The sequence below is a fragment of the Lonchura striata genome, chromosome 2 (assembly GCF_050655825.1).
Source record: "Lonchura striata isolate lonStrDom1 chromosome 2, ASM5065582v1, whole genome shotgun sequence".
NCBI lineage: Eukaryota > Metazoa > Chordata > Aves > Passeriformes > Estrildidae > Lonchura > Lonchura striata.
The window spans coordinates 24,045,300-24,068,799 of NC_140704.1; the positions used below are offsets into that span (position 1 = coordinate 24,045,300).

Below are 23,500 nucleotides of genomic sequence, written 5' to 3' on the forward strand. Positions count from 1 at the left end.
AATTCTGCAGAACTCTCTCTCACCCCTTCTTAGCAGGGGTGTTAATTGTGATGGTGCATATACCTAAAGGTATCTTGCATGCATCCGTGTACACACTGGGGGAAGTTCTTGCGTGTCCTTGCAATGATCAGTGGGAAAAGCTGTACATCTCCCTGTGTACTGCCCAGAAACACGTATCCATACAATCTAGTGCTGATCAGCCTTGTGCTGCCATCTGGACTGAGGTACGTTGTCCCTCTTTGCTCAGAACTAAAGAAATAAGTAGGAAATAAGAGAGGAGAGTAGGATACAAGGGATTTCCAGCTCTCATGTTTTTCAGCATGGACTGGGAGAGCCATTTGTGTTCTTTTTATTTTGATCTTCTGGAAGCTGTTATATGCCAAGCCTTTCATATAAGCAACTATACTTATAAATGTAACATGTAAAATATATGTTAGTGGCCAAGTAATCAATGAAATTTGTCAAATACATGTAACACATATAAACATGGTGCTAATAGAAATCAAACATTTTACTAGAAAAACCACGGCAAATACAAAAGATAGTATCTTGTAAACTTAAGGAGTCTATATGTAGCATAATACAGATGAACCAGGAATTTGATGTCAAATATGCAGGTGATACTCTATCACACCAAGAATTTTCAGTATTTGCTTGATATTTAGATAACCTCTAAAATCAGAGTGATTTTATAATCAGAAGTCCTGCCTTTAGTCACACTGTTGAAGTCAGTGAGAATTACTACTGTGTTACCCAGAGCAAAGTGAAATTAAAAGGTTTTCCATACCAAGGAGCTGCCTGGTTTATGATCAGTCTTCCCCACAACAGTAGATCTCATGCTAAGGATATAACTCAGCATTATCACGCAGCTGGAAAAGACATTGCTCCTGCTCATCTCCCAGTCAGCTCCTTTCATCATCTCAGTGCAGGTTTAGGAAGATGAGCAATGCAGTGCAGCCAGTATCTCTGGTCCTGGTTGTATGTTGGTCCTGGTCCCATGCCACAGCAAATATTATAATTTTTGCTGTGTTTCTGTGCCTTGTAAAGAATAACAACCAGCATCCATCTAAATCTATCTACCCATCATGAACACATCTGGGATGAGAGTGGGATGATGGATGACCCTTGTTGTCTGTGTTCCATATGGAGACCCCAGAAAGCATAAAGGCACTTACTGGAGGCTACAAGTCTTCTCTGACCTGCAGCCTCTCCCACTCATGACTTAGATTTTGTTCATTTTGGGACAATGGATTGCTTTCTACCTGAACATAGCTTTTATAATAATTTACTGTTCATATGTATGCATACTATCTAGGCTTTCCAGATGGTTGGTTTTTTTTGGTGCCTTTTGTATAACTTTCAACTTCACAAGATCTGTTTAGATTTTTTCTATTTTTTAAAAAATGTATTTAAATAACAGAATTGTGTTCTGTCAAAAGTAAAAAAGATAATGTTACTCTGCTTCTGAAAATACTTGGTTTGTGTGCTCAGACTTTTATCCTTAACTTAGTTTTAAATCTGCACCTAACATTTCCATAATTCCGGTAGGTAGTTTTTAAAAGACAGTGTAGGCCAAGCACCTGAATTCTATAATCTGGTTTGGATCAAAATACACATTTTCCAGTCTGATTTTGATGAGTACGTCTTGGACCAAGAGCAAGTGAGCATGAGTTGTAAAATGTAAAAGAAAAATGTTTCTCCTGAAGATGTGTAGAAAGCACAGATTGGGAAATAAACGTGTCTTATGATAGTGATACTGAGGGGGAAGAAATGCAAAACATATGAGGGAAGGAGTTGTATCTCTTTGACCATGTTATGCAAACCAACATCACCAGCACTTGGGTGTGGGAGAGTTGCATGTAGTCACGCATGGGCACACATTGCACATTACACATTACACTCCTGTAGTGTGGTCACTTCTCAAAGCTTCTTTTGCTTGCAGTGAGAGAAAAAGGGACCAGGGTCATAAAATCAATGCTGATGTCCTTTAAAAATTGGATGAAGATAATTGTTTCTTTAAAGATAGGCTTGTGAGGTCCTGAAATTGGATTATGAGAAAATCTTAAATGGCATATAAGGAGAGTTAAATACCTTCCTGCTCCAGCAGAGCATAGTGCCCATTTTGCTGCTATAAAATAATAGAAAATAAGTTTTGACAGAGCTTCAGCAGGTCATTTAAATGGTTCCTATGCCAAGGCAGGTGAGCTGGGCTTAAATCATCCCCAGTGCTGACTACTGATTTGTGTTTTATGGGACTCCTGATACCACAGCCTGGTCAGTCATTTTGCCCCAGTGCTTCCTTTTCCTGCAGCAGTAGAATGTGCTCAGCAATGGGAGCCTTCTCAGCACTTGATTTCACTGGTTCTGTGCTTTATTAGGATGAGGGCAGCATACTGATCTGTATTTGTGATGCTGAGATTTACTTTATTTTCTCAATTATATTTTGAATGCTCAGTAAAGAGGTTCCTAAATACAAATTTGGGATCCATGTGGAAGTACATATAAAAAGTTGTGTAGAGGGCGAGAGGGCATGTTCATACTGCAGGTTCTCATTGGCTTGGAATCAATTACTGTGTAAATGCAAATGTCTTCTAGGTTACAAATCCTCAAATTTTTGAGCAGTATTTAGCTTCACAAAGACACACCAAATTTTTAAAATTGCTAGTAGTGGAAATTGTAGGTACCTTCACATTTTCAGTGTTTCAGATTTCCATCTTTGTAAGTTTACTAATAATTATTTGGGTTGACAAAGAATTGGAGAAGAGAACAGAAATTCACCACCTTTGCAGGGTTGTTCTTATCCCAGAGCAGAGTTATTTTGCTATGTGAGCACTCTAGTATTTTAATTAAGGTAGCATTATTGCTAACAATTTTAATACAGAGAAAATTGTCTGTTCTATTTAGTTGCTGTTTTATTTCAGATAAAATATATTTATTATGTAAATAAAATAACAATCAAGTCTTACTTTAAACATCCCATGCCACAACAAATATTTTAATTTGTGCTGTGTTTCTGTACCTCATAAAGAATAACAACCAGCATCCATCTAAATCTATCTTCCTGATAGATTTCGTTGCTCAGAGCAACCACACAAAACCTTCTGCCAGAGCAAATGCTCACTAAACTGAGCTTTCATGTGTTGGGTGTGGTGTTTGAGAGGAAACAGATACTGCAGAGGTGATAAATGTGAGATTGCTTTTCTCGTAAAATACATCTTGAATCCACTGATTCGAGTGTTAGCTCCTTCTGTACTTTTTGATACACTGATACATTAATTATGTATTTCTGCTGTTCTTGTGAAATCTATTAGAGTCAAACCACCTTAGTGTCATATTTGGAATTACTGAGGTTGTATCAGCATTCTCAATATTACTGTCACTAGTGTATGGTGCTATTTATAAAGCAGAGAATAAAATGTACCTTGTGTGTGCAATTATGGCATTTCAAACCATGTTGAGATGAAGGAAAATAACATTTCCCATTGGAAAATATTTTGATTAGAAATTACTCAGTAAGTACCTTTGAAACTCAGCTTTTCCAACAAAACCCAAGTGTGATGACAGCCCTAAATTCAGTGTGTATGTTATACCAAATTTTTTGTGGCTGGAAATCATCATCCCTTGTCTGAAACCAAAACTTCCATAAAGACTGACACAAGCACATCGAAGCTGCAAACAATATCCTAAACCTCAGATCCTGAATCTGACTTTTCAGAGCACTCTACTAAACAGAGCAAGAAAATATCATTATAGAAAAAAGAAAACAATCAGTATAATGGTAAAGCATTTCCATTTTGTACATCCACAGGAACATAACCAACTGTGAAACAACTTGCACTTACATGTTGTAAACTTTACATTATTAAAACCAACGTGTTCGTTATGAAACTCTCTATATTATGCACATTTCTTTTATAATCAGCTCATTTATGACTTTAGAAAGCAGGAATGCCTTCTGCAGCCCTCCTGGGAAGTGCAATGTGCCCAAAGCTATTCAGAATAATACAGATTCATAGCAGAGCCAGAGTCACTTTATTGTCTTTAACAACTGGTTCTTCCATTTCCTGCTGTTCACTGGTGAAAGTAGAAATAGCAATATGAGAAATACTGTTGTTTGAAAAAATATCTGTCTTTGTATTCCTTGAAGTCTGAAAAATAGGTATATGTGGCTTGAACAAACACACATGATGGTGTTTTCCTGTGAGTGTCCCGCTGGATTGACCATGCGATGATCTGCACCGCCAGCAGACAATTCCTTCTTGTTCCCCAGCTCCTCTTTTGTTCTACAGTGGCAGAGCTGGCAGCTTCCTCCTCACTCTGTGGACAGTGTGTTGTGGTGCACAGCTGGTGGGTGTGCTGGTGGTGAAAACAGAGCATCCTCCTTCCCTGCAGGCATTGCCTCATGTATGGACAGGGCAAATCTGGTCCGTTCTCACAGTGCTGGCTTTACAGCCCTGCCTCATGAACTCATTCCTGGAAGGGACTTTTCCAGTGAGATGGTGACTCATGTAGCTAGACACATACATTTTTTTCTCCATTTAAAATCTACAAATTCAGGGTAACGCTTAGAGTCTGGTTGTTTCAGGGAAGGAAAATCAGCTTGGATAAAATATTTAAAAATGGATTCAAATCACTGTGGAGGAATTGCACTGTATTGCATAACTCATTCCTGAACATTGAAGAGATTTGTTCATTGCTCATCCAAGTTAACAGGGATCACTGTGCTAATTTCAATAGAAGCAGAAATAGATCATAAAGATTTTTGGCAAGACTATCTAATGATTAGGAACTCAGAAGAGCAACCAGATTCTAAAAGTAGATGATTCCTGTGCTAAGATATTGGTTCCTGATTTCTTTCACGGGAACATTTTCTGCCATGATCACAAATTTATAACAGAGACAAGCACTAGCACTCAACTCAGAATGCCTATTAGATAAAACATAGTTCCCAAACAAATTTCACAGCTTATTCAGAGTCAGAGAATTGTGTCTTAATGATGAGTTTCTGGGAAGAGTAATAGGGTGACAATTTTTCTATAAATAAATATTCTTGAACTACCAGTATTGGTGAATGTAATCTATTTTGAGATGCCTTCAGGACTTGTGTCATTAAGCCTGAAGAATTGATTTGTTTCTCTGATGGTGTTTGAGATCTTGAGGTATACAATGACTATTTCACCTTAATTTGCTTTATGCCCCTGCCACTGGGATGGTAATATTTTGGGGTATCCTTTGGGGATACTATTATTTTGTGGCGTTCTTTGGAAAGCATCAAGATTTCAGTACTTTGAAATGACTTTCTGCTGTTCATATGTTTGATTTTTATTGCAATGTGCAAAATCTTTTAAGCAGTCATCAAGCTCATTAAAAGGGAAAAATAAAGGACTCCAAGTCAGTTACACTTTGTGAAAGTTGATGGTTTAAAATCTAGTGTTAAGGAAAAGTACCAAAAGCAAAAAGTGCTGAAGGTTTCCAATTGCCACATACTGGTTCTTCCTTACCTATTTGGTATTGGCTACCTGGGGCTGTTACAAATGTCAGATGGTCACTTCATACAGGTATCAGGAGATGTGGAGGTTCCACAGCCTGTTGGGCGGGTCCGTGTTCACTCCCTGCTGCGGTGCACACGAAGAAATGCGGTTCCAGGTCTGCATCTCACTCCCTCTACATCATTGCTGTCAGAGGTTGATGTGGTTTGAATAGGATGTGTCCTTCTGCCTGGGCCTACACTCTGACACAGCATCTTGGACATCCACACTCCCACCCTTCTCCCCAGTTTTTTCACAAGCAGAACATGAAACGGTGTGTTTGCAGTGGCTGGTGCTGAGCTAGGCAGACGTTTCTCCAGATTTTAATGCAACGAGTTCAGAGTCCTCTACGTATCTTCCATTTAACTGTTCATTGTTGGCATCGTGATGGTACAGGTAAACAGGGACCTCACTGATGGACGTGGCCGTGTAGGAGGTAGATCGTGTGGAACAGTGCTCCCGGCGCCTTTGGCCCCACTGCGTTTTGTACTGTGCCCACTGCCTCTTCAGAGCTCCTTGGACCTGCCAGGGAAACACACGGCTACGGTGAGGCAAATTCCCTGGGAAGGGAAGGGAAAGGAAAGGAAAGGAAAGGAAAGGAAAGGAAAGGAAAAAGAGAAAGTCTGATGCTGCTGATGGATTATTGCCCCTGAAATACCTAATGCATTTTGATACCTGAAGAAGCTCAGCCTTGAGTAATGAGACTTTGCCATGAGTGGCAAAGTACAAGTACACTTCATGAACTCACCAGGACTAATTTTGTAGAAAGAGATAGAGGATCAGGACAGCTAAACAGAGATTTTGTGTTCTGGTAATTTAAGAACAGATTCTGTGCTCACAAAATATAGAATGGTCATAACCCTCTGCATGGCAGAGGATTTCAACCTTTGAACAGTCATCTGCTAAGGATAAGATATTTTATTCAACACTTACAGTAAGAGTGGTGTTATACATGCTACTAGGAAATTATTTAAACTATTGAGCCCTGCCAGCTGCATGTCCATTCAAGGCAGCTCTTGATAGTGTTGTGAAATGAGCATAAAATGGGCAAATCCTGGCTCTTCATTTAGATCAGGATTTTGATTCATTTAGGTTTTCTGAACAACACAAAGTGAGAACAGCAGCAGTTTGGCACAATAATCTGATGTAAATTACCCTCTCCTCCAGAGGAAGGCAGGTGCACATAGGGCACTGTGATGACAGGTCACTGTGTGACCACAAGTTTCTATGGTCCTGCTGAGGTGGGCACTGTTTGTCATCTGGAGAATGTATTGCTATTCACCTCCTCCTAACACATAAAGGAAAAAAACCAAGTGGCTCTGTGGAAGTTAATTAGATATCGAGCACAGGAAAGGCATAGGGTCCCAATGGAACTTTAATTACTTGGGTTGTGAGTAAGGTTTACTATGCCAATGTTGAAAATTGAAGTGAAATAGCTGCATGTGGGGATGTTTTATCACAATATCACCCAAGTTTATTATTAAGAAAGAATTACTCGGTCAAAGAGTAATGCAGTGGCAGTACTTGATACAGAAATATTACACAAGTTAAAATTTGTAAAGATTTTAGTCACTTTAAAATTGCCTTTTGATGTTAAAGTATGAATATTGTAGCTTTGTTACCCCAGAAGCAATGGGGAGGAACTGGAAGAAGAAATCTTCAGAAGTACTAGGACAGTGACTTTCCCCATATCTCGCTGGGCTGGTGGCATCTAGGGCAGACACAAGGAGGATAGTGCAGAAACCCTGTGTGTGCACTGCGGCTCTGCCTGCCCACAGCCACCTCCCCCACGGCACCACGGTCACCAGCCACTGTGCACTTCTGGCCTTCACCTCTGCCCCAAGCTGGGCATGTTTGCATTTCACAGCACTTCATCCATTTGGATTCATGTCAGCATCTTCAGCGAAGGCAGCAAGAGCCTGCTCTTAGAGACTTTGTGCTGCTTTCCTGGCCCTCTCCTTCCCCTGCCCCCTGCACAGACCCCACGGCTTTGATCACTCTTTGCATGGGGAGAAGAGCTCCTGTGCAGGTGAGAAGCTCCTAATAACCTCCCCAACTGCTCTCAGCTGAACTGGAGTCTGACAGTCCACCAGGGCAACCACAGGTCTGAGATGGTTAACTGGAGAGGGAAGAACAATGTCCCTAAGTCTTACAGAGCCTGTCATGAGGAGTTTATAATTTTCTTCTTCCAAGAGAGCGATGCTTACATTGTATGTATGGTGAGTAGACAACAGCCACAGCCCTTCAGTTCAGCCCATGGTCAGAAGTGCCATTATACAGGTCTAAAAGGCTCCACAGAGCAGTGAGAGCACAAGATCAAAGTGTCTTTTTTCTGTTCTCTGCTGAACTGCTTGTTTGTACAAGGATCTGGCCACAAATGGATAATGGATTGTACAAGTTGCTGCATTTGAACAGAACTTGCTAATCTAGTTTTCTGCCACGATTCCAAGAATCTCAGATGATCGTAACTCAGTGCCAACTAAAACCGTTCAGGCATGGATTTTAAATATGTGAGCAGCATTACTGAAAATCACGTGCACAGCCACGACATATTAATGGCTGAGGAGGCACCTGGGGACCACGAGGTGCACGGTGATGCCTGCCCTGCTTTCCACTGTGATGGCAGGCAAACAAAGGCAAAGACTGAAGCAGTGAAGAGCCCAAGTTTATTTACTCTAGTCTTCAAGACTTTAAAGGTTTTTCCTGTTCTCTATTAGACATTCACACCTCATTGGCACATAAGATACATGGCGGTTTTTTCCCCAGATAGACTTTCCATTCCATTGTCCAGCCTTGCAGTCTAGAAGCAATTCCAGGCTTCAAAATGTGGTCTGGTGAGCAGACTATTGCAGAGACTTTGTGTCATCTGTACGAAACTGCTGTTGGACAGAAACTACAGTTCTACTGGACACCAAGATTTTATATGAAAATATACAAGAAGATTTTTAATTTCAAAAGTAAAAAAAAATACATTGTTTATGTGTTCTTCCAGATGAATGAAGATATTAGTACAGCTTTTTGTTATTAGATTCCTTTCTATAGATGGTCTCATGGTACTAAAGTGAGATTAGTGAAGCAGTAGTGATGAATGCACTATAAAACACACTAAAGTGATTCTGAGTTTAGCATTGTTTGTCCTGGCTAAGTTCATGTATTTCGGTCTTGAAACTAAATGTTCCAGTAGGAAAAAATAAATCCCAGATTAGCCAAGCTTCTGCAGTACTAAAATTAATCTCCTTGCCCCACACTGAATTTTCTCATGAGAAATAATTTTAGCCTCTACGGCAAGCAGCTTGTAAACAATCTTATATCATGACTGAAGACCAGACTGTGTCTTTGGCGTGTGTACTTCTGCCTATACAAGGACTGGGGGAAGTTAGCTCAATTTTCTTGGTCAACTCAGATTAGTGCTCACTTTGGAAGGCACTAATACCAGCTTGGCATTAGTCTGTTGCTGTTTTTCTATAGGTTTTGTGTCTTATATATCTACAGATTGTGTAAATGCAGAAACAACTGGGAGGAAAGGATCACAATCCTTTCATCCTCTCCCTCTGGCCCAGCCCAGCCCAGCTACTCTAGTGCATGAACTTTGCTGAGTGTTTATGGGCAATGTGCTGCTGCAAGTAGCACCAAAGTGTCTTGAGCCTGTATTAGAGAGGTCTCAACTTTGACACTGCTCATTGTGATGGGAAATTCTAAAAAAAGCTTCCCAAAAGAAAATTTCCTAGAAGAAAATAATGAGAGGGTTTTTCAGCACTCCTGCCACTGACAGTCTGCATATCTGAAGCAGATGGAATGATTTTGAAAATGGGTGTAATGGTGAAAATTACCCAAGCACCAATAAAATGCCTCCACACAAGTCTGAGAAACCTGCATCCTTACAGTCATTTGTTTTTACTGCCTGACTTTGATTAACGTTTCTGACCAGCTGCTCCACCAAGGAGTCATCAATCTTGCATATTGGCAAGCATATGCTTCAGATGTATTTCTTAGTGCATACCTTGAGAATTGTATTCCTGGGGTTGTAAAGGTGAACATGCTCTTCTGACATTGTAGCATTGCCAAAAGTACTTTGGAATTAGAGACAGTTACTGAAAGTAGGAAACAAATGTACTTTAAGATACTTTATGTTTTCAGCACATTTTAGTGTGACCTTTCCTCATTTTTAACACTGCTACAACCTTTAACCTAGACAAATCTGGGTGTTCTCATTAGAGATGGAGACTCAACCTTTTGCACTAAAGCTATAAAACATTAAGGGAATTTGTTTTGCAAAATCTAATGTGAAAAAAATGGAGGTGACACTGGGGGGAGTGAAGAAGGCAATGTTCAAGACCAGGATTTTGGGGTAACACATTGTTTGGAGGCCAGTGAGGAGACACTGGAGTACTGATGTACACACAGCCACTCTTAGAGGATGCTTCAAAACCTGTCTGACTGGTTCCTACTTTCTTCACAGTAGATCCTCCATACTAGGGAGTATCAGAAGTTTCTCTTTGTTTCCAGGACATGGATATTCAGCTGTGTCAGAGTGATGACAGTAAGAGAGAGGGAGAAAGGTGATAGTAGCCTGCAGATACAGGGGACAGAAATGTGTTAGGAAAAGAGTTGTACATGTCTTCAACTTTGTTTAGTTGCACGAAACGGTGAAGTTCTGTACCATGATCTTTACAGCTCTCACTTTGTGTTAGATTCTGATGTGATTAGCTGCACATATTTTGTCATTCTCTTTCATGCCTCCTGTGGAGCCGTGCTACAGAACTGAAGCTGAGACTTCTCATCTTTTTTATCCTTCAGTTTCTCTCTACATTTACACAGGGAGCCAACCAGAGGAAAATGTACAGAGATGTTGACAAATGGTGTCAGAATTTAATGCTCTCTGCTATCCTGAATGTTATCAAATCAGCCAGTAACACCTTATCAATAAGATAGCCTGCTTCCAGTCTCTATCAAAACGTGTCGTCACATCATTACATTAAATTTATTGGTTTCTAATAATATACAGGGATAAACAGGAGCACAAATGTCTCTCTAAGTTTACTTACTGAGTGTTAGCATCACAAAGTTTGTTCTGTATCTATTTAATCTGCTCTGAGTTGAAAACAAACTTTTTAAAGGACTTCCTAGCTTTGCTAAGATATATAGTATTTTATTTTGCTACAGTTGAATGCTCTTGATGTGGTGAAAAAGCTTTCTTCTGCCAACCATCTTTGGAAAAATAGCTTACTGCAGGAATTTAAATGGTTCTTGAAATAATTTAACCTGCTATTTTTTGTAAAAAAAGTAGTAGTAAAGTGGATCTAAAACCCACTGTAGGTGTAAATTCATATATATGATCCAGCTGTAAGAGACTGGGAAAGGTCTTTGCCTCAAGGGTTTTTATTTCTCAATTGCTACACAAGAAACATTGACTGTAAAAAGGCCAGCACTAATCCTCAAAGGAGCTCAAGCAATTGTACTCCTCCACCTCTGACAGTGCTACCAGGGATGGATTTGCCATGGCTCTGGCCTGAGCTCCCCTTTGCATTCTTCAGACAGATCTCTGAATGTCTTCTCTGCTTCTTATTGAGTATTGTGGTCCTTCCTGCTGTTCTGGGGCAGGAAGGGGTTTAAAGCGTTTTTCTCCTTTACTTAGACATCCATCTCAAACTTGCAGATAGTAGGGCAAGAGTGTCACGCCTGTACCTCATTAGCTGCTTTGTAGTGGTAACAGACCTGATTAATCTGCTCAGGGATATTCCAGTCACACTGCTCAGAGCTGTCAGAAATACATGCCACTGCTGGTGTGCAGAGAGTAAAAGCAACATGGTGTGGTTTCAAAGTTTGCAGTGCCACATGCTTCACATATGCATTAATGAACAGCAGGATGACCATTTTACAAGTTCTGCTCATTTTCTGCATTTCATGTACTTACCTCACCATTGAAGAAGCAGAATATGGTAGCCACAAGTAATCCCTAAGAGAAGGAAAAGAAAAGAATTTAGGGATCAGAATATACAAACTTAATTGTGTTTTGGAAATTTGGACTTGATGGATACAGGATAAAAACATGAATCCACTTCTTCTGCATCACAGACACTCCCCATCGTTCACAGGTATGCTATTAAATTGATTTTTTTGTCCTTTCATAATGTTTAACTGTTCCCCCACCCCAAATTACTATTTCATAGATTATCTGTTATGGCTATGAAGTTATTTATATATAAGAGAGGTAGAGAAAGAAAATAAAAGGTAGCTATTTATTTTGCTTCTAGAGGAGAACCACACTGCCACTAATTTTGCTGTAGAGATTGTAGAGGAATTTTGTCCTGTATGTTGCCACTCACTCACCAGAGTGTAGCTTTCCAGATAAAAGTGCCAGACACAGAGAATCCAGCTATCCCAGGAAGGTTTTAAATTGAACTGTATGTCAGGATGAGTGAACTGGTATGTTGGGCATCACAATGGATAGAGAGGATATGAGAAGAGGTGTAAGCAGCAAGAAAAAGGAAAAAAACCTACCACAGCACATGAGTTAGAGGGTAGGGAGGCAGAAAACAAGAGACACTGCACATCATAGCTTGGTTGTAAATGGCTTTAAGTTAATTTCTTCATCACCAGAGCTGTTCAGAAAGCATTTCACTGCTGCTGTAAGATTTAACAGGGCCAAGGCAGGAATATGAGATGGCAAAGTATGAAATTAATAATATTTGCACAGAGAGCCTGCCATTCAGGATTATGTAGTTACACTGGTCCATGTCCTAACTACACTTGCTCTTATTAAAATAGGATTACATAGCATCACTGGGAGCCAAATGCCTTAATTTTAAATTACTTAAAGCAGTTATTATAAACGAAACATATGGCAGTTTGTGAAATTGAGGGGAAAACTGCAATGCAGCTTATGTTCCCAAGGGCTGCTGTGAAGAGCTTTACAGCTGTATCTTTTCTATAAAACCTTCATTTAAATGATTACCAGTTGAATTGTAGATAATGTTTTGCAAAATGTCTTGGACTCTCCGATGTATATTTTGCACCACAAACAGGATAAGCAATAACTTTTTAAGAAAATGCTTATGTAAAGATACACAGGCTGGTTTGGACAAGTGCTGACCACTTCAATAATGACAATTATTTTTCTCTAATAGGTTTTCTCTGATGCAGAATTTGTAATTTGACATAAATTCAAATATCAACATGAAACAGCACGTAGGAGGAGGATGAAGGGTAGACATAGCAAGAAATAAAAATTTCCTTTCATATTTTGACAAAGCAGTGAGTATTCTCAAAAAACTCAAATCACACCATGCAGTACGCAATACACACAATACAATAGCTTGTCCATAAGTTTTGGCTAAGAAGCTCCACAAATTCAAACAAAACCTTACAGCTCTGAAGCCAGACCAGACACTCCTAAATCAAAACTTTTGCAAGTGTAGAAAATGCAGCAGTTCCTTGCAGCCTGTACCAATTTTTGTGCTGTGCACAGTTTGTTGGGCACAAGCTCTGCTCTTGAACTGCACTGGGCACCCTTGCAGCAGGGATCTGCTACTCTGCTAAATGTGGTTTCACTAACAGCAGTCAGCCACAATGGCAAAGCAGATGGATCTTGATCTCCTCTGGGAGCAGGAATCCTCAATGGACAGTCTACATGAGGCATGGAAAATTAGAAGACAGCACGGGAAGAGAAAGAAGCAGGGGGAAAGAAAGAAGCAGGGAAATTTTGTTTCAAGTTTACTCTTCAGTGAGAGTGTTTAGGGGGAATGTGGGAACCTCAGTTTGCCTAAAGACAGAAATTGAACCTGAACTATTTGAAGTGAAGCCATTTTTTTGAATGAAATTTTCCATTTCAATTCTGGCATGGTATTAGAATTCTTCTGTTATATCCTGCAATTGCTCCACTTTTCTGCTATTCAAGAGTTCAGTTACCTTAATGAATGTTTTCTCCTCCAGCTTCTGACAGAAAAACTAAAGAAGGTGGAGTGATGTCTCATATCCCTTTCAGTTTCTGTTCTAGTTTAGAGTGAGCTGAAAGCACACCTGTCTTCTTGTTATTTTGAGACCATGCATGTTGTACATGTTCTGGCTGAAGAAATTATTTTCTGTAGTCTGTTCCTTGTATATCCAATTGCTCTTCTTCCACCTGCCATGGCCCTCTGAACTCTGCCATCTATCTTTCTATTATTTCTATTTCTCTTTCTGTTTCTATTATTCCTATTTCTGATCCTGTTCCTGTTTATTTTTCTTCTTTTTATACATAAAGTTTTGCCCATAGTTCAGAGGGTTATTGTTATCTTCAGCTGTAAAGCTACTGAGATTTCAGCAGCAGCCACCAGCTTTGTCTCTCAGGAGCCAGGAGGGCTTGGGATGACCATAATTCTACAGTGTATCTATTAAAACATGTGACAGACTACAGGAAGGTTAATTATTTAATTTAAGGCCCATGGGTTATTTCTCATATCTCTTTGAAACATATCTTCCAAATTCTAACTGCTACTAGTTTTTGCTCAGGATACAACTCTTGCTGAGGATGAATTGTCTAAGTCAATTATATCTCTCTGCCACTGTGTGGAGTTGTTAAACTAACCTGTGATATATTGTCTGCTCCCAGCAAGATAATGTTGGCTGTGGTGTTGAAAGTGGAAATAAAGAATATATTTATTATAAGATGAAGACCTTTAATGACTTCTTCTGAAATTCTTTATTTTTGAAACTATGTGAAGAACAAATGAATGTGGCTTTCAGCTGAATCATGCCATAGTGATTGTCTGGAGACAGCAGCTCTCAGACCTTCACATCCCTTACCTTAACACTGTAATGGGTTTTTTTCCAGTGTTTAAGGGACTATACTGGTCTAAGTAAATTGTTTGTTTGACAGGTATTTAATTTGTATTTCACTCTCCTAGAAGACATGAGTGTGTTGAAGAGAAGTTTAAGTAGTTTGCTCAGGTTAAAAATGAACAAATAAAAAATACCAATGTAGAGACTGCAAATTTACATAGGTTTCTCATACCTCTTTTTATTTTTTTTATTTGAGTTTATGTCTTCATTAAACGAAGAAAGCATATATGGATGCACTTATTCCTGCTGTTCCTGACCATCTCCAGGGCCCGAGTTTCTGCCCTAATCAACCATATACTGTGTTGCTGTTAAGATTTTAGTGGGGTTATATAGTCTCTATTGATGGTAGAAGACAATGTACAGGTCGTCATAATATAAAAATCAGTTTTTGATTCTCTATGTGGACTTTGCTCTATGTCTATTCACTTCTAAATTCTGGAGCTGAATCAACAGCGAAACAAAAAAAAAAAAAAAAAAAGAAAAAATAAAAAGATAAATATGGCTGAGGTTGTTCATAGAAGTACATCCCATTCCCACCTCTCTTATTTTGGCAAAATTAGAAGCTTTGAGAAAAACAGCAGTGCTTTTCTCACCACCTTCACTCACATCACACCCATACAGCATCTCTGAGGTAAATGACTGCATTATGAATTTTTAATTTATGTTGCATTTAAAAAAAAATAAGCAAAGCAAAGAATGTGTCTGTGCAGTTTCAGTTGCCACTGAGGTGGGGAGATTGCCATGAGAGGGCTGAAGACAGCCCAGCTCCTGCAAAATGATAGAGACATCCCAGCAGCCAAAGCTCTTGCTTTGCTTCTCCTGCTCTCTATGGGGATTTCATTACTGTCATTTTTTGCATGAAATTTTCATATAAAATTGCCACTTTATTGTATTCAGTTTGCAAAATATATTTTCCCTAACCTTAATGGCTTAAAATATTAAAAAGTTTTTAAACTACTAATAATTCAAAGAGGAAAAAAAAAAGAACAGAAGATAAAGAAAAAATGCTTATGTTGTCAAAAGCAGTCCTATAACCTTAAGTTTGAACAGAAGGAGAAAATATTTCTGCCTGGTTTGGCATTATAGAGGATATTTATTTCCTTTTAAACTGGGAAACAGATGGAATGAATACCTTCTAAAATACATTGAAATTTCTCACTATTTTTAACAGGCTACTTTTAAATTGATTAATTTTGTTCTGTATAAGGCTGCATAGAGAGCTGAATTTAAAACTTAGAGGAAGTGTGGATATATATGCAGTCCAAACCCATGGCTAAAAGATTCAAAATATCCTTGTAGCAGACCAGGCACCTGTGAGCTGCATCCTCCTGCCTGGCAGGGCGGGTGCTGCAGCCCTGAAGGTGCTGTTGGAAGCTGCTGAGGGGCATACAAGGGATCTCACTCTTGGAGAAAAATACAGTGATTATCCTCTATTCAGCAGAAAAAACCCTTTTCATTTGCCAATAAAAACCAAGGCTCCTATGCTGAATAGTGTTTTAATTCCTCATTAGAGGTAGACTTACACATTTAGAGCCTCAGTCACCAAGGTATTGAGAGGAGTAGCTTTAGCTGCTTGTGTACTGCTGTTGATTCAGGGGCTGTTCCTCCACCCCTCCCTCACAGACCTCCACAGTGACAGGGTCATTTTATGTAACCTGACAGCTTATGAAAACCTGGCTTGGAGGTGCTGGAATTAGAATGGGACAGTTGGTGTAGGGAGCTTGAAAGCTGAGGCTTATTCATCCCTGGGCTGGTTTGAGAGCTCTGGGAGGACTATGTCTATAGATGGGGTTAGCTGCTGCATCATGCAGTTAATTTTCTACTCTTCTTTTTTTCTTGTGAGGCTTTTGCTACGGACCAATGTCTGAAATCAGAGGCTGGGGTAGTCATCGTTGGTACCAGAACCTCTGATGGAAGCACAGCACCCCAGTCTCTTTACATCCTGGGACTCCTCAAAAGGTTTTCAGTGGTTCCAAGGATGAAGGAAGTGTCAACTCCAGCACCAGCAGAGGTGCAGGGGGCCCTGCCAGCTCATCAGGCACAAGCCACATCTCTGTTGCTCTGTCTCAGAATGGAGATCTGAATGCAGTTACATGCAGGACTGAGGGCTGTTGCTGTGCCACTCCTTCACAGGAGGCATTCCCTTTGCCCAGGTGTACCATTTTGTCTTCACTGGGCAGCATGATGGGGTTTTCAGGTTATGTGTTTTCATACCAGAGGTGTGCAAGGAGCTGGCATATGCAGTATCCTAATGCTTTAAAGCCTGAGGGAGTTTGCATCTTTCATGAGATTTCAGTATCACCGACCAGGTTTTGAAAATCAGGTCCTTTAAGGTAGATCTGCAACTCACTGGCTTTTGTGGAGTGCAAATATTTGTTTTGTGGTGCCTAATTTAGGAGCCCTGTGAAATAAAATATCTGTGTGTGTTCATCGATGCATCTACAGCATCCCAATTGATGCATCTACAGCATGTCATTCCAATTAAGGTGTGTAGGGTAGAGTTCATTTTCTTCACAGTAGCTGATGTGGGGCTCTGCTGTGGATGTGTGCTGGCTATAGTGTTGATAATGCAGGGCTGTTTTAGCAATGGCTGAGCAGGGCCTCCAAAAGTCAAGGCCTTTGCTGCTTTTCATCTCACACCAGTGAGTGGGCTAGGAGTGCACTAGAAACTGGGAGGGGATGCAGTCAGCTGAACCCAGCTGATCCAAGGAATATCCCAGATCATATGGCATCATGATCAGCATATAGAGTGGGAGAAGAAGAAAAAGAGGGATGTTAGGAGTGCTGGCTTTTTTCGTCCCAGGTAATTTTTATGTGTGATGAAGCCCTACTTCTCTGAGGCTGGCTGAACAACTGCCTGGCCATGAGGAGGTGAGAATGAGCTCTGTATTTTGCTTTGCTTGCATATGTGGCTTTTGCTTTGTCTACTAAACTGTCTTTATCTCGACTCATGAGTTTTCCCTGTTTTTACTTTTACCCTTCCAGTTCTCTCCTCCATGCCAGTGCAGGGAGCAAGTGAGTGGCTCTGTGGGGCTGAGTTGCCAGCTGGGATTAAACCACAACATAGTAGTTGAAATGTCTTTCTGTTGCTTGATGTACTTTTCATTTCAACTTTCTGGAGACTAAAGAGCTGATATTGGAGAAGATACATGAACCTCTGTATTTAGAGGATTAATGGGAAGTTGGTTAGCTGATCAGGAAAAGTGTATGCATTCCCATTTGCAGCACAAAAGCCAGCTTTCCATTTTTTTATCATTTACATAATGATAAATTTGTTCTTCAGATCTGTTAAGAAGGATTTGGTCAATTGTGTTAAAGACACAGTAGACATTCAGTGTCCATTAATTGTTTATACAACCATATTTGAAAAACCACTTCTGCTTAAAATGGTGAGCATTGATGACACCATCACAAAAAGAGGGGGACAGATCAAAACCAGACTTCTGCTGTTATTCAAAAATTACTTCAGCGGAGGAAACCTAGTTTGTTGATAAAATAAAATAAAATAAAATAAAATAAAAATAAAATAAAATAAAATAAAATAAAATAAAATAAAATAAAAATAAAATAAAATAAAATAAAATAAATTATGGTGTGTTGTTTTTCAGCCAGGAAAACTATTCTCTAAAAGAAATAACATTACATGTTATGGGTTTTTTTTTGTGAAAAAATTCTTTCTTATCTTCAATTCTGTGAGTTTTACAATAGACTGCAGTGCTTGTTTGCACCATTTTTGTGTACATGAATTATATAATACATCAATCCTTCATGTTCACTTTAAGAAGTCATGTACTGTGAAAACCTGCCTCTCTTTCTTTTCTAGAAAATGCATAAAATTTTCTCATTTAAGCAGTGCAGAAATGAAGAACGTGTAACATTATGCACCAAAAAAAGATGGGTAAATTTTTCCAGGATGCCTGCTTGTGTATGACTGACATGCCATGAGCTGCAAAACCCCACAGACTCTTGCTGGTGTCTGCACAGGCTGGCTGTGCTGTGGGTCATGGGAGCACAATAGCTAGCAGGGAAGCACAGCCATTACACAAGCTAATACAGTGTCAGGTAATTACAGAACCAGCCCTAGAAGAAAATGAGTACCAGAGGAGTGATTATACAGCTGGCAATCAATCTTAAATATGCATACAAGAAATGTTAGGGAAAGGATTAAGAATGTTTATTTTAGGCTACAGTTAAAAATCCAGTCTAAGTGGAAAAGGGAGGATTGCAGTTGGCTGCAGCCAGCAGGACAACTGCACAGACCTTCCAAAAGGCCAGATTCTAGCAGATAGCACACAAGTGTCAAGAGTTCTTCCGTGTGAGCAGAAGGAACCCATCAGGGATGAAACTTTCCTGCCTTGGATCCCACTCTCACCCAACCCCTTTCATCAGTGCAGCCTCCATTTTAACCTCAGTTTGGTGATTTTCTGTTGCATAATGATCACGATTAGAATTTTTAATTTAGACAATTTTAATTGGTTTTGCAATTCTCCAACAACTGCATGGAATTTAAAAGATATTTTAAGAGTAAAGTGATTATTGTAACACTCTGTCTTATCCTAACTTGTTAGAACTGTTAAATCAAATAACTTGTCACCAAAAAAATAGTTTGGAGATATTCCTTTTTAGCTCTTGTAAATGAAAAAGTAACAATACAGGCAACAATAGAAGAAACAAAGCTGTCATTCCTTTTAAGAAGAACTGTAATATAAGATGTCATACACTTCAAAAGTAGACCTATAACTTCAGTTAATCTATCCATGCAGCAGCAGGAGCATCCACAGTTTTGAAGAGATAAGGATGATAAGCAGGATATATAATCTGACAGGGTGAATAGATTTTAGTTGATGTCATTTGGCATTTATAATTTCATTTAAGGAAAAAGCATTACTGATTTTTTTAGCTGCTTTCTTATTAAAGCATTAAAATAATTTTTCCACTTACCTTCCATATAAATGGAACCAAGAAGGTGGTTCAGTGGTCACCATATTCACTAATGTTCACGACTACTCACAAATGCACTGAAAAACTTCCTTTCCTAGTCAATATAGGTCTGGATATATTCCAGTCAGTCAACCAGATAACCCAGCATTTAAATTCATTTTGGTTTGGCTTGTTTTATTTTCAAAAGTAAATGAACTAGATTTACTGAACTATACTGCTGTATTTTCAGAGTGTTTTTGAAATCAAAGTGTCAGTCTGATAATTTAAACCTCCTAATACTGGAAATATAACTCCCAAATAAAATTTAGTTGTCTCTGGTTCTTCTTTTGCGTGTTGGCATTCCCTCTGAACAAGTTTGCTAACACTGCTTATTTCAATATTAAGGACACAGCACTAGTTTTAGTCAATTTGAGCACTTCAACAGAAGTTGTGCTGAACATAAAAGCCCTCAGTTTTCTCTCCACAGTTTAGAAATGTTGGTGACTTATTACATGGTTTCCCCTATCTTGTATCTGTTCTTTATCCAGTGGTGTTGCTTGTGAAATCCAGATAATCCAATACTGTAAAATGGTTGGAAAAGAACTGAAAAGCCAGTTATTTTCAGCTTCAGGGAAAAACCCCTGGCAACAGTATCTTTGAGTAAATTATCTTAACATCAAAGAATTCAACTGCATGGAAGCTGCTACATACCTGGTAATGCATTAGTATGTGCATGATGTAATCATATATTTCTCCAGCAAGTCGGTTTTCTGGTCTCCAGGGAATAATAACAAACTGAATTCCCAGTAAGGGCACCAAGATTAAAGTAGCTCTGACAGCTTTCATATACATGTTGGACTCAGCACGGTGGGTATCTCTCAGCTTTGTCACCAAAACTCGAACAATGTTCAGCAAAAAGAAAAAATTGACCTGCAAAAACAAAGCTATTGTATGTAAAATAAAAATAAAAAGCACATAAATGGCAGTAAACTGTAGCTTTCTAGCTTTATTGTATCTTATAATGGGCAGTTCCTTGGCAGTTAGGTCTTGGAAAATACCTTGAATATTTTCAGGAAAGATCTGTTAAGCATCTCTACATGCTTTGGAGCCTGCATGGATTCTTCAGGCAGGCAGGGGTTAGTTCTAGGATGCAATGGATGTTTTGACACTGATGTGGGCAGATTCAGGGAACACTAAGTATAATTTTTTCATTGGAAGTTTAAATGGGGTGGACAAAATTTTCCCTAGAAAGAACTATATCTCTGTCCTGAGTCTGACAGTTGCCAAGCTATCTTGCCAGGTGAAATTAACTCCAGCATGTCTCCAGGCACATGAGACCTATGTGAGAACACATATTCCCTAAGGAATATGCTCCATGGACTTCAGGCTTGTCTGTGGGCAGGGGTGTAAGGCTGTTCTTGAGGAAAACCTAGGTTATCTCTTGCCTCCACCAGACTGCAGGGACCCTGTGGTACTCTACCCACAGGGAACAGGTAACAATTGCTGTTTCAGGGCAGAAAACTTTGCCTCTGATCCTTATGATCAGTGATACCAAATAGTTCAGCATCTCCTCTCCTCAGTTATTTCTGGAAATCTGATCTCAGCATAGAGTGACCTGCCCTTGACCCTGGCTTCACAGAGAGCTCCTTGTGGATGTGCTGAGAGCCTGCAGGAGGAGGGAGGGCAGACCCAGGCTGGTAATGAGCTCAGAGGTTACCCTGTGGACATCCCTGGATCACAGACCCCTCGGTCTCCAGTGTACCCAGATCACTCTTTTCCACTCTGCTACAGTAAAATCAGGCACTGACACTTTGGAACTTTAATGTACTTACTTTCTTTTTCCTGACAATTTTTTGAAATAAGAATGCAAGTGTATAACTTCCATAGGTATTTCAAGAGCTCAAATTATATATATATATATATATATATATATATATATACACACACACCAGAAATTTCAGTTGAATTTTTTCAGAACAATGGATTAGCAAGCTCTGATAGAATATTTCATCACTTCTAAACTACACTGGGATACCTTTCAACTGTTTTACATTTGTGCTCTACTAGAAAAGAGGAATATTAAATTACTTCTGAGGTCCCAGTCAACATTAAATCTAAACCTTATTCTCCATCCTATTCCGACTTCACTCACTCTGCTTAACCTTCACTTTTAGATTTTCTGAAAGAAACTGTGAAAATCTAAGTAAGACTTCACAAAATTAAAAACCCTCAGCTCTTCTGAATAAGCCTGCCACTATGGGATTTTTTGGAGCAAATCAAGCAGGACATACTGTAGACATTGACATCTTCATCAGAAAAATAAGACTGGAAATGACATAAGCACAATACAGAAATAATAATGTCTTATTTTGAAAACAGCTGAAGATTGCTCTTTTTCCATAATAGTTGCTTCTTTTTTATTTGTGGCCAAGATGTACAGACTGGGATCACAATGACAAAAACAAAGGTTAAATGGCCTCTCTCAGATGGTAATTTGCATTACAATAGCAGATACAGTCAAGATTGAACCAATAAACCTAAAATAACTGTGATTCTTTGGGACCAACAGACTACCTATAAGGCAGGGAAGGATGGGTTATTTCATATAGCTGAAGTTAAAGATTGCTTCTCCAGAAAGGGTAGAAAGATTTTTTTATTTTTTTCAGCTATTATATGCAAAGTTGTTTATTCAAAGCTTTCCAAGTACTTACTGTTCTATTGTTTGATCTCTGAGGCAATATTGCAGGTATGTCCATGCTGGCGTTTGCAAGTAAGAGGTAGATAAAAAGATGAAAGTGCATCTTGGGTAACACAATGAGATGAGCTTGAGGCTTGCATTGAGTAAAACCCTTTCTGCATCTGCCAGGAAGGTCAGGGTTACCCTGCCCAACTGCACAACTGGCATACCAAATGTTACATGTATGCACATTGCCAAGCTGTGCTTTGAATCTTGTCCTCCTACTCAAACAGCCCAGTCTGAGTTCTTTCCCTGGACTCTTTTAGCTCCCTACCTTTGGAACAAGCTCAGTGACCTGAAGAACCCATGCTGAGCAACCAGCTCACCCCAGCTAAGGCACAGTTAAATGATTGATGTCACATAAATGCAGTGTATTCATCTCAAGTCTCACAGGAAAAAAGTGTTGTAAGCCTGTCCTTTGTTACACTGAGTAGAGAAAACCTCTAGTTACTTCTGGGTTTTGACCAAAAAACTTATAGTACAGAAGCTTCTATTTTGTTTGGATTAGCAGCATTTCTAAAATATTATACTGTTGATAGCAAACAACATTCTTACCAATAAAGCTGCCATTACAGGTCCATGAACAATATAAAGCAAGTGTGTGTCAACACTCATCCAGCAGCTGAAGGAGAAATACAGCATTAATATTTGTTATTAACTTGAATAAAATTTGCTGTACAGTTAAATAAAGGTAAGTTCATTCAAAAACAGATATGCTACTCACTTGTCATTGAAGTATCTGGCTCTTGCAGCTGCATGAATGGATGCTGGCACTAAAGGGAACCCTGAAATGATTAAAGTTATAGATCAGTCTTGATATTTGTTTGGCTTGAATTTCATGTGTGCCACACATAAAGAAGTCTGTTGTTCACAAAACATATGGATGTGAAATCACATCTTTCAGGAAAGAACTTATTCCATCACACCCAGATCCTGGCAACACCTCAATGGTGAGGTGCAAAAGGGATTAACATCAAGGCAGGCCAAAAAGAGAAGCAAAATCCACAGACCATGCTCTCCTGGGGTGTCTCAAAGCTGCTGCTAGGTTCCCCTGCACTGCTGTGACTTTTGCAGGGAAGGGTGTGAGCAGGGAGTGTGCGAAGGATGTAGGGATCATTCTGTTTTCAGAGGAGTCTTCCCTCAGGAAACCAGGGACACTTGTTAAAATCATGTAAATAACTGTTGAGCAAGAGAGAGGCACATTGACTTGCATGCCAGGTTATGGAGCAATAAGAAACAGAGGGAAGAGTTTCTCTTTTGGAGCCAATGGCATGAGAAAGTGTTTGGACCCAGGAGGTTTTCTGGGGATGGGAATTTGTGATATGTTCTGTAGGTTCTCAGCATCTGTGCAGCCAAGACCACTCCATGCAGCTTTATCTCAACAGGGAGAAGAGCTGTGAATACCATAAATCCACATATCCTGACTTATTTGTGACACCTCAAAGGAGGCTTTGACAGGGAGCTGATGGGAGCAAATTTGCACTGGGCTTGGCAA

At 39.4% G+C, this 23,500-nt stretch overlaps 1 protein-coding gene across 6 annotated transcripts in view; it reads right to left on the reverse strand.

Moving 5' to 3' along the window:
- Window positions 1–282: 282 nt before the first annotated feature.
- Window positions 283–23,500, reverse strand: part of CALCR (calcitonin receptor) — a 154,316-nt gene continuing 131,098 nt past the window's right edge. For all 6 annotated transcript variants that reach the window (XM_021551731.4, XM_021551735.3, XM_021551734.3 and 3 more), the window contains 5 exons: window positions 22,730–22,790; window positions 22,561–22,627; window positions 19,980–20,198; window positions 11,443–11,484; window positions 283–6,050 (listed from right to left, as the gene is read on the reverse strand). In XM_021551731.4, coding sequence (XP_021407406.2) covers window positions 5,829–6,050; window positions 11,443–11,484; window positions 19,980–20,198; window positions 22,561–22,627; window positions 22,730–22,790 — 611 coding nt within the window. In that variant the 3' untranslated portion in view covers window positions 283–5,828. The remainder of the gene's footprint in view (window positions 6,051–11,442; window positions 11,485–19,979; window positions 20,199–22,560; window positions 22,628–22,729; window positions 22,791–23,500) is intronic.